The 12,088-nt window shown below is 36.0% G+C and overlaps 1 protein-coding gene and 1 long non-coding RNA gene across 5 annotated transcripts in view; one reads left to right on the top strand and one right to left on the bottom strand.

Annotated features, from left to right (window-relative positions):
* Positions 1–12,088, top strand: part of LOC144324173 (uncharacterized) — a 164,945-nt gene that overhangs the window by 38,396 nt on the left and 114,461 nt on the right. The window lies entirely within an intron of this gene.
* Positions 1–12,088, bottom strand: part of PNPT1 (polyribonucleotide nucleotidyltransferase 1) — a 50,612-nt gene that overhangs the window by 35,811 nt on the left and 2,713 nt on the right. For both annotated transcript variants that reach the window (XM_077915446.1, XM_077915445.1), the window contains exons 2-8: positions 7,892–7,952; positions 7,067–7,141; positions 6,279–6,384; positions 5,251–5,300; positions 3,980–4,043; positions 3,836–3,883; positions 2,893–3,006 (exon numbers count right to left, since the gene is read on the bottom strand). In XM_077915446.1, coding sequence (XP_077771572.1) covers positions 2,893–3,006; positions 3,836–3,883; positions 3,980–4,043; positions 5,251–5,300; positions 6,279–6,384; positions 7,067–7,141; positions 7,892–7,952 — 518 coding nt within the window. The remainder of the gene's footprint in view (positions 1–2,892; positions 3,007–3,835; positions 3,884–3,979; positions 4,044–5,250; positions 5,301–6,278; positions 6,385–7,066; positions 7,142–7,891; positions 7,953–12,088) is intronic.

Below are 12,088 nucleotides of genomic sequence, written 5' to 3' on the forward strand. Positions count from 1 at the left end.
CCTTCTTCAAAACAATTCATTTTTTAAAAAATATTTAAGAAAATTCCTTATAGTTTTGTGTCTATAGACCTGTGCTGTCCAATATGGCAATTACTAGCTCCATATGGTTACTTGCATTTAAATAAATTAAAATTATATAAAATTAAAAATTCAGTTCCTAAGCTACTTTCGCCACATTTCAAGTACTCAGTAGCCACATATTCAGATATAAAACATTTACTTCATAGCAGGGTTCTACTGGACAGCACTGTGTTACAGACTAAAAACTTACACTAAAAAAGGTTGTCTAAATGATTGGTCTAAACTGTTAACCATTTCAGTAGTTGAAGATTAGAGAGTTTTGAGATTAGTTGAAAACTATGAATTCTAGATACAAATTTATCTTAAAAATTGTTACTGGTATACTTTTTCCTAAATTATATCCTAGCATACATAGAAAGATGAGTAATTATTTAGTGTACCAGTTAAAAGCAAGCAGAATGTGCAGAATGATGGCTACTGAAGTTATCTAGCAGCCAAGAGCACAAAGAAATAAATTATTCTTGCCCTATAAGGTCATACTTTAAAGATTTATATTACTAAATATTTTAACAATGGAATGGCAGCAATTACTTTTCTGTATTTTTGTATCCCAGAAGTTCCATGATGATGGTATGGGACTTTTCTGTATTTTTGTATCCCAGAAGTTCCATGATGATGGTATGGGACTTGGGCCCAATAACTTTAACAAATGGACATGAAGTCAAATGTATATTTGGTGCACTGTTATGAAAGTAGAGAACAACAACAAAAAAAAAAATGAAAGCAGAGAACTAGCTGAATATCTTCATGAAGACATAAAAAAGGAGCTGGTAATCTCTGAAACCAGTCTCTATCGGTTGTCTCTGAATCACTCTCAACCTTCTCCTAGTTACTCAAAACAACCTTCTGATGCCTTGTGCAGTCTCTAGAGTCTAATTCATCCATCTAGAGAGCAAGAGGTAAGAAGAGCAAGCTAGAAGTTGCCTATTAGTTTTTACAGCATGCCACAGATGCAACAAAAATCCTCAGTTTATTCCTCCAACATCTACATAAAATTAGAGGGGTTCAAAGTCTAAGGCAGGTAGAGGCTATATATTTATGGCCATTAAGAAGCAAGTTTATTTCTGTGTCTTAATGATAACAGCAGGTATTAACAGTATGCCTACCATGTACTAGGCATTATGCTAGGCATTTTACAAATCCTGACTAATCTTCACAATGCCCTATTAAGTAGCCAAACCAATTTACTTAGTGAAAGTAATGAATACTGTAACTTTAAACAAAAAAATTCATATGCAGACCAAGTAAACCTATACTTTGCTCAAGGCACCCTACTTGCTCAAGTATGTAGGGGTTATCTGTTATTCATAGCTTCCCCAAATCTTCAGAATCTTCCCCAAATCTTCTCTTTCTCTCTACACTGTGATAGTTCCCCACAGTAAGAATCTCACCTTTTGGAGCTAGAATCTTGCTTCCCCTGTAGTCAAGAATGCAATCATGCATTAATGGTTCTGCCTAGTGTGATGTTAGTGAAAACTGGTATGTGGGAGCTCTAGGGAAGCTCCTTGAAAGGGAGAGTGACTTATTCAGCTGGCGTATACCTTTTTCTTCCTTTTGTCTATACATCAGGTAAGTTGGCCAGAGCTTGAATAGCAGGTTCATAAGCATGAAGATGAAGGGCACACCTTGAGGACAGCAGAGCAGAAAACTGGAAGGAATCATCTAGAATTCTTAAGATATTGTGGAGCCAGGGGCACCTAAATGGCTCAGTCAGTTAAGTGTCCAACCCATGATTTCAGCTCAAGTCATGATTTCAGGGTCATGAGATTGAGCCCTGGGACGGACTCCACAGTCAGCACAGAATCTGCCTGAGATTCCCTCTGCCCTCCCCTCACTGGTGCATACACATATATGTGTGTGTGTTTAAGTCTGTGTGCTCTCTAATAAATAAAATCTTAAAAAAAAAAAAAAAAAAAGATATCATGGAGCTACTCTGTCCTGGACTCCCTTGTTATTTACTTTAGCAACACACTCCCTAACCAATATGTAGATAACATACAACCCCTATTATATGTGTTTTATCTACCATATAGTACCTGATTCTATCTCCATTACTGACCACTATTCCAAAAGAAGCTGGAAATGAAGTGTTTCACACATTAATTGTACAAAAAAGTACTAAAAATACTGAATAGTTTACATTTATATTTTATCAAAATATTTCTGTATCAGAAGATCCCATGTCAGAAAGTCCCAGACACTAAATATCAGGCAGTAGAAAAAATGGAGACCTTAATTAATTTGTCCAAGGTCATACAGTTAACAATATGTAGTTACTGGGTTCAAACACAGGTCATTCTGACTGTCAAAGCCAATTCTTCAAGAGAACTGGGCCAATTTTCATTCATACAATTATGATATTTTTGTTATAAGGAGAGTGACCTATGATCAGTGCATTTCTTAGTTTTCTACCTACCAGAAATAGGTCACCTTTCTTTCTCAGAGGACATTAAACAGGTTCTCAATGATGAATTAGCTAAATTAACATATTTAAACTAATAAAACAATTTACTACCAGATTTAGAAATTCAATTTTTAGACTAGCTTATTAGTCTAAAATTAATTACCAAAACTACCTTGGTAAATAAAGATTTCTTGTATATTTTAATTGAAGCTTTATCACATTCTATAATTTTAGGTTTTGTTTGATATGGAGCAAGAGCACCACCAAAAAAGGGCAGTAATAAAACAGAACAAAAATCTTTATGGCTAAGTGACAAAACACACATACACAGAAGACTATAAATGCATTATTAAGAAGCTAGAACTTACAGTAAAATCCCGAACAAATGTAATACTTAAACTACTTACCAATTTGACTTTTAGGTGCCCCAGCAACCACTAAATTTAAAGTACTGGAAGACATTTCTTTCCGTGTTGGGTTAACAACACACTCTCCATCAATCATTCCTATGCGCACTGCCCCTAAAATATATCAAAATAGTTGTGTAATAAAAAGTCTCCATTTTTTTTTTTTTCCAAAAAAAGTCTCAGTTCTCAAGACACTATTCCAGTGATAGCTTCAATCTCTACCTTCAATTGTGACTACAATAAAATCCTATTTCTCCCATGGTATTTAAGGCCCACAGAACGTCCTATACCACCCTACCCAACAGCCGCAAGGAACATTCTGAGTTGCTCAAATACATCATTTTTTCTATGCCTCAGTGATTACATTCATGTTCTTCTTGACTAGACATCCTTTTCCAAGGCAAATGCTTACCATTTGATCCTCCTAAGGTTCACCTTTAATGTTGAGTACTCTGAGAAGCCCTCCTTGACAACCTGACTAAACCCACCCTTCTCTATTTTTTTTTTTTTAGTATTTTCACTATACCTTTATAATATTGTTTATAAATAATTATTTGATTGTTTCCCCTACTTACACTGAAAACAAGAACTATTCCTAGACTTCCTTTCTTCTTTCGATTCTTAGCTTGGTATCTGATATTTAGGATATTCAAAACCTATTTAATCAATGAATCATTTTTATATAAGCATGATTCCATCTTTTTCAAGAAAAAAATATGTTTTTCAGGGACACCTGGGTGGCTCAGCAGTTGAGCGTCTGCCTTTGGGTCAGGGCGTGATCCTGGAGTCCTGGGATCTAGTTCCACATCAGGCTCCCTGCATGGAGTCTGCTTCTCCCTCTGCCTATGTCTCTGCCTCTCTCTCTCTCTGTCTCTCATGAATAAATAAATAAAATCTTAAACAAACAAAAAAATATATATATGTTTTTCAAATCTTAACTTACCAATAGGTCCATTCCAAGGAATATCTGATAATGAGAGAGCTACAGAAGCTTAAAAAAAAGAAAAAGAAAAAAAAAATAAGGGCTGAAACAAAAAGGTTTCATTCTTTAAACAGTGATAATGTTAATCTTGATTTTTATACTTACCACCATTAATTGCTAAAACATCAGGTTCATTAACTCCATCTACTGCTAATAGATTACAAAGTACCTGGTACAAGGGAGAAAATTTAGAGCACTAAGAATAAAAATGTACTTGATTTAGGAGGATTATCATTTTGGTTAACATTTTGGGCTAAAATAAAGGAGCACTATGTGTGGTTAAAAGCATGAGCTATGGGACACCTGGGTGGCTCAGCGATTGGGCATCTGCCTTGGACTCAGGGCATGATCCCAGAATCCAGAATCAAGTCCCACATCAGGCTCCTTGCAGGGAGCCTGATTCTCCCTCTGCCTGTGTCTCTGTCTCTGTCTCTCTGTCTCTCATTAATTAATTAATTAATTAAATCTCTAAAAATAAAAAGCATGAACTTTGAAGTCATATTTCTGGCTGTCATTTAACTAGATGCCTGACTACAGCAATTTACTTAAGCCTCAAAAGTTTCCTCATCTTTAAAACAGAAAAATAACAGAATCTTCTAAAAAGGTTTTCTGAAAGTTATAGGAAATATTATTTTTAAAGCATTTATAATACTGGGCATGTTGAAAATATTCAGTAAATGTTAGCTATTTCTATTACATAAAAATACTGTTTTTCTGTTTATAAGCATATACAAAAAAAACTGATGAATTCCTTTATACTGCAATAATATGCCTATGTCACATACTTAAGAAAACAACTTCTTAAAAAAAGAAAAAGACTACTTGAGGCAATGACATCATTGCATAGGTATATTTGCAAAGCATATTTTTATCAAAGAAATAAAAGTTCACTAAAGCATATGGTTCATTATTCTGAAAGAGAATTCTATTCACAAAATATTAATAGAAGTTTAAAGGACCCAAAAAAATTGGTAACAAAGATTAGTTGTATTGATTGTCCTAGCCTCTGACACTAACATAATAGTCCCAGCCAGATCTGTTCCCACCCTTCTCAATCACTCTAAACTTTCAAACTCATCAGTTTCCTGCCTCAGAGCTTTTGTGCTTCTCATTCTATCTGCTCAGAATGCTTCCCCCACACCCCTAGGTTGGCTAACTCCTAGCTCATAATCCAGGTATCAACTCAAATTGACATTGAATAAATATTAATTTTTAAAATTAACTGAAGTTTTTTAGAAAACTTAATGTAAAAGAGCAGCATTACCAAAAATTCTTATTTTGTGTTCCAATGGTTAGTTAGCCTAAGTAGTATGAGAGAAATTCATTAATTAATTTTTGACTGATCTGGAAACAAATAAACCTAAAGCAGAATCTACCTGTGTATCATAAAAGTAGCCAGCTGGAAAGAGAGGTCTAATTGAACGATCTGCCAAAAAAAAGAAAAGACACCATTGTAAGCATTTATAATACTGGGCATGTTGAGACCAGGCTGAAAAATAACATAGCTGTTATTAATGAATTAACATATCAATATGTTAAAAAAAAATTCCCTTGGACTCTGAAAGGGTCACAGATAAATGTCAATGCTTCAATTAATATATACCATGCCCTAATAATAAAACTAGCAGGGCAGGAACACACAAGTCTAAACCAGAACTTTTCATTCTGGTTCATATATAAGCAGAAGAAAGAGACTTAAGGCCCGCAGCAGACCTTGGTATTCTGTGTCTGAAGTATACACAGACTAACAATTTCTGTATAGAAAAGCCATAAACTCAAATGATCCCACAATATTTAAGGATGTCAAAGATTTGAAAGATTACAGATTTCAGTAGTTGATGAATATAATGCTTTCAAGAATTACTATGCTGAATATGAAAATGAAAAATACTAGGGACAGCTTGTAGAGGCATAAGCCACAGAATTTATATGCTCAATAAAGATTCATTCATTTCAGCTACATATATTTATTAAACGCCTATTTTGGGGATCCCTGGGTGGCGCAGCGGTTTGGCGCCTGCCTTTGGCCCAGGGCGCGATCCTGGAGACCCGGGATCGAATCCCACGTCGGGCTCCCGGTGCATGGAGCCTGCTTCTCCCTCTGCCTGTGTCTCTGCCTCTCTCTCTCTCTCTCTCTCTCTCTCTATGTGACTATCATAAATAAATAAAATTAAAAAAAAATAAACGCCTATTTTGTGCCAGGTAGTATTCCAAATACCCTGGATTCAGCAGTGAATAAACAGCTTTCTCTTTCATGGAGTCCATATCTGAGGGGATACAGAAAATAAACAATCTCAGGCAGTGTTCCTATAATGGAAGAAAACTTAAGAGAACTGTCGAATATAGATAGAAGAAATGCTAACACAGGCATAAGAGAGTTACTGCCTCTACCTTAGCATCTTACCTATTACTCGACTTGTAAGAACTTCTTTGTCAGAGGATCCAACCTCTCTTCTGAGATAGTTTGTGGGAATTCTACCTGCTGCAGCAGCCTTCTGTCTGTAGTCAACCTAAAGTAGTAATGAAAAAACAAAAGTTCATTGGACTCCTTTTTATGGCAACAAGCTATTTCCCAAGAATGACACTATACAGATACTAATTCTCCTGAGGCTGCTCACAACATGGTCCAGATTAAGAATGGAGGATATTTTATTTACTTTTAGCATTTTGTATCTCTATGGGAAGGGAAAATTGATAGAAATATTTCAGTAAATTGATTTTTAAGAAGCCTTCCACTTAGCAGTGAACTACAAAGCCTCATTACTTCCCACAGTGGGTTATTCGGGTCACATCAAACATCCCCTTTTTTGTATCAACTGTTAAACTTTTCATAACACAAAGAAGCCACAAACTCCTACAGCACTCCTTACTCTTCACCAAACATGTACTTGCAGACTCATTCTGAAGGGAAACCTATGAAAGCAATGAATTCATTGCTACTCAACATCAAAGTCTTCATGTACTTCATTGTTCTTATCAACTTGGGAGATTCTAAAGCATGCTTGCTACTAATATGAGAACTGGTTATGAAGCAATCAGTCTAGATTCCTTTAATGACTAAGCATCAAACAACAAAGGAATATTCTTTATTGTGCGAAGTTTACACTGTGCACTCCTTAGACGTCAGACAGAAATATTACAAATTCTACATTTATGCCATATTACTGTTCAGATAAATCAGCAGATACTTACCACCAAAGGCATGAACTGGGAAGGTGAAGGTTTTGTTTTGCTGACGGCTGTGACCATCACCGCAGTGTCACCTGACTTAAACATAAACAACACTGGTAAATTCCTTAAAAATCAGACATTAACATCTAAGCAGTGACTGAATCAATCCTTGCTCTAGTTAAATACAAGGAAAGAGAACGATTATTCCATGACACAACGTAATGAAAATAGTTAATCACAACTAGTCCAAACTTGATCCCTTCTACAAGATCAAGAAAAGGCTTATTGAGGGACACCTGGGTGGTTAAGCATCTACTTTCAGCTCAGGGCATTGATCCTGAAGTCCTGGGATCGAGTCCCACACCAGGCTCCCTGCATGGAGCCTGCTTCTCCTTCTGCCTATGTCTCTGCCCCCCCCAGGCTCCCCCCCAGGCCCCCCCCCCCCCGTCTCATGAATAAATAAATAAAATCTTAAAAAAAAAAAAAGGCTTATTGATAGCTCAGTCACATCCAATCATATTTTTCTACTTCTTATGGAGAAATTTAGGCTATATACAAAGAAAAATTTCTCACTTATCACAATTAAAATAGTAAAATCATATTCTCTAGAAAAGCATTACAGAATTTATTAAAGGTAAAATAGAACTCCAACTTTGAAACAGATCTTAAAGGTCATTTAATATATCCAGCTCTCATGACTCCGTGGTTCTTTGGAATGGTTCTAAAACTAGAAACGGTCTGCATTAACTTAAAGTACCACAATTCTGAGAAGTTACATGATGTAAAAATAGTATCAGTCTCCACAACCATTTTTAAGATAAAAATGTAAAAATCTAGACTTTTTACCTGTACTACAGCAGAGCCATCTGCAAATCTGGCCAGTTTTCCAGAGGATATTTCTAATTTTCTGTTTAAAAATAAAAATTCAAGACAAAAGGACTTAGGTCATCAATACAAATCTCAGCTTAATATAAAATAATCTACTATTCTAATAGAAGAACTAAGCCGCAGAGACCCCAACCTAGCAAAAAACAAAAAAAAGGGGGAATAGAGTTCACAATCACTATTAAAAGTACTGGGGGAGGGGGGATCCTGGGTGGCTCGGCAGTTGGGTGTCTGCCTTTGGCTCAGGGCATGATCCCGGAATCCAGGATCCAGTCCCACATCAGGCTCCCTGCATGAAGCCTGCTTACACTCCCTCTACCTATGTCTCTGCCTCTCTCTGTGTATCTCTCATAAATAAATAAATAAATCTTAAAAAATAAATAAAATAAATAAAAGTACTAGGGGAATTTAAGAGCTGCCTAAGGAAAAATATAGACACTAAGGCATAGGAGCAATCTGAATGAGAGATAAAGTACTCTGGGGGTGAAGAAGCTGTGTTTGTAAATGTTAATTTCCATTTACAACCTTTGTTTAGTCTGTCAATCCTTGCCTTCTTAATAAAAGTAGCCTTTTAACACACAAATGAGATCCTTTCTCTACTTAAAATCCTTTAAAGTATCCCTCAATGCTTTCAGGACAAAATATTAAATTCCTAAATATTGCCTACAAAGACCTTCATGTTAAATAATGGTGTCAAGACAAGTGGGGGGCGGAGGGAGTGGGAGAATAGCCTTTTCAACCAGAGGTGCTAAGACAACTAGATACCCATATACTGACAAATTAATAAAGTTGGACCCCCTTCCACATACTATAAATAAAAAATCAACTCAAAACATAGTATAGAACTAAATGTAAGAGCTTAAAATTATAAAATTCATAGGAAAACACATATGAGTAAATCTTCATAAACTTGGGTTAGACAATGTCTTGTTATATATGACATCAAAACCACAAGCGACAAAAGAAAAAACAAATTGTACTTTATCAAAATTAAAAACTTTCATGTTTCAAAGGGTACCAAGAAAGTGAAAGAAAACCCACAGAATAAAAAAAATTTGCAAATCATATATCTGATAAGGAACCTGTATCTAGAATATGGAAAGAATACTTACGACTCAATAAGAAGACCAACAATCTAATTTAAAATTGGCAAAGGATTTGAAGTCTATCCAAAGAAAATCTACTAAATAGTTAAGTATATCAAAATATGCTCAATATCATTAACCACCAGAGAAGTGCATTCATAACCACAATGAGACATACTTTATATCTACTAGGATGATTATAGTCAAATAGATCAATAACAAATGTTGATGAGGATATGGAGAAACTAGAACCCTCATATACTATTTATGGAAAGGTACAATGGTACATCTTCTTTGGGAAAGAATCTAGCAATTCTTCAAGAGGTTAAACACATAAGTGCCATAGGATCCAGCAATTCTACTCCAAGGTAAAGACCCAAAAGAAATGAAAACTTGTATGTCCATGCAAAAATTTGCATAGAAACATTCATAGCCACTGCATTATTCATAATGGTCCCAAAATGGAAACAATCCAAATATATGTCCACCGATAAATGAATAAGCAAAATGTGGTCTCCCTGCATACAATGGAATATTATTCAGCCATTTAAAAAACAAAGTATTGGGCAGCCTGGGTGGCTCAGCAGTTTAGTGCCACCTTCAGCCCAGGGTGTGATCCTAGAGACCCAGGATCGAGTCCCAAGTCCCAAGTCGGGCTCCCTGCATGGAGCCTGCTTCTCCCTCTGCCTGTGTCTCTGCCCCCCGCCCCCGCCCCGCTCTGGGTGTGTCTCATGAATAAAATATTTTAAAATAAATAAATTTTTTTAAAAAATGAAGTATTCAGGTCCCTGGATGGCTCAGTCAGTTGGGTGTCTGACTCTTGGTTTTGGCTTAGGTTGTGAATTCATGCGTCATAGGATGGAACCCCCCACTCTCCAAATCAGGCTCCTCACTCAGCAAGGAGTCTACTTGAAAGATTCTCTTCCTCTGCCCCTTCCCCCACTCTGGAGCTCTCTCTCTCTAAAAATAAATAAATAAACCTTTTTAAAAAATGAAGTATTGCTATGTGTTACAACATGGATATAACTTGGAAACATAATTAACTTAAAGAAGGCAGTAACAAAAGACCAAATGTCATATAACTGACATATGACATATAATTGACAACCATTGAATTGTACATTCTAAATGGGTAAATTGTATGGTATGTAAATTATATATTAATAAAGCTGTCTTTATAGATAGGAAATAGGCGGTATTATCAGTTTTATTCCCCAGCTTCTGCAGAGTATAAAAAGAGGTTACTGAAGGCTTAAAACAGATCAGTATCAAAGAAAGCAATATTCATAAGTGTATTGTGAAGCCAAACCAATTCTGCCTTCTGAAGATACTGAGGAAGATGTTCTGTCTCATGAAGGCTGCTTCAGAAACATTTTATCATGGTCCAGTGCTGAATACACACACACACACACACACACACACACACACACACACACCACAAATGCCCTGCCCCCCTATCCTTCACATGCAAAAAGGATAAGGAGAGAACTCAATATTTCTACCCATTAAACACTTTTGTCAGAAACCTGAGTTCATGAAAAGCCTATTTATCTATTTAACAGACTCATTTTGTTAAATTTGAAAGCCAAAAAAAAGAGGCATGTTCACTTGTACTTTCAGTCCTAACTTTGAAAAATTTTGAGGATTTTTTTTAACCACAAGAAATATTTGAGAAATTCTAGTTGGGTTTCTATTACCATTCACCACAGATGTTGTGATGACAGCCTACAATAAAATGGGTTTACCGTGACAGATGGAGTAAGGTGCAGAGATAAGGAGATGGCATAGTAAGTGGAGGGAATGAGATGCTCAGAGCCAGTCACACTCTGTAGCCTCAAGCAAACTACAGCTAAAATCAATATTAATGTTTTATGTGTAAAAGTAAATCTGGGGTCTTGAAATTTTATTTAATCCAGAATATGTTACCAGTACTTCTCAAGACCTACCAGGAAGTGGCATTCCATCTAATAATGTAATTTCTGAATGATCCCTATGAAAGGAAGGAGATCATCTCTAAATAAATTGAAGTGAGTCCAACACAGAGAAAAGGAGCTGTGAAAGTTCTAGTTTTTTCCATTAATGGGGATCTTGCCCCAGAATTTTTGGGATTACTTTCAGTGGCATATTCTTTTGTATATCCTCAGCGATAGTAAGTTTTTATTTTTTTTTAATTTATTTTTTATTGGTGTTCAATTTACTAACATACAGAATAACCCCCAGTGCCCGTCACCCATGTAAGTTTTTATTCTTTAATGAAGTTATAATTTGCACAGAGGACCAAGAGAAGGCAGTAGAGAACAGAGGTTAAGAACATGGGTGTTCTCTGAATAACAATAAGCATCACTGGAATAAAATAATTCTTCAGTCTGCAGATGACATCTATCACTTTTTATTAAGTTCCACTGGTGAACACTAGTCACGTGGCCCCACCTATGTAGGGACTAGCAATATACCAAAAAGAGCACACATACTTACAAAGCCTGAGGCAAGGAGTAGATCACTCACTCCCCTGTTAAGAACCAGCCCTTCCAAATTATATTAGCAGGCAGAGAAATGGAGCTGAGGAAACACTGTTAAGCTTCTAAAGCTAACCTATTTACAATGGGAACTGACTGAATCAGTGAGAAAAACAAGTCTGCAATACCCCCAGCTATTCTCATACATGTACGCTTCCCTTTACGTTTATTCAAACACCACATCCTCCTGCCTTCTTTGTTCCCTCTGTTGAGTCTACTCAGTGTCTCCATTAGAGATCTTAGGCCATCCACCAGACAATCTTACAGTCCTGCCTTGGTGATTGCCCGAATCTGCACTCTTTTTCTTCCAGGTGTGTGCAATTTATACTACACAAAGAAGCAGGCGGTTTCTTTTCAGTATATCTCATGATCTCACCTGATATTAACTGACCTATGTAATTTTTTCCTGTTCATGCACTTTTAGTTGTGTTTTTGGTGCTAATTTGTTATTACTTTTATACGTCATGGTTGATTTTATCTCTTTATTAATTTACTCTGTAGTATTTTAGGTTTTTGAGCTTTTAAAAATGTTTAACCATGTGAATGTTTACCTAATG

This window comes from Canis aureus, chromosome 11, assembly GCF_053574225.1.
Source record: "Canis aureus isolate CA01 chromosome 11, VMU_Caureus_v.1.0, whole genome shotgun sequence".
Lineage (NCBI taxonomy): Eukaryota > Metazoa > Chordata > Mammalia > Carnivora > Canidae > Canis > Canis aureus.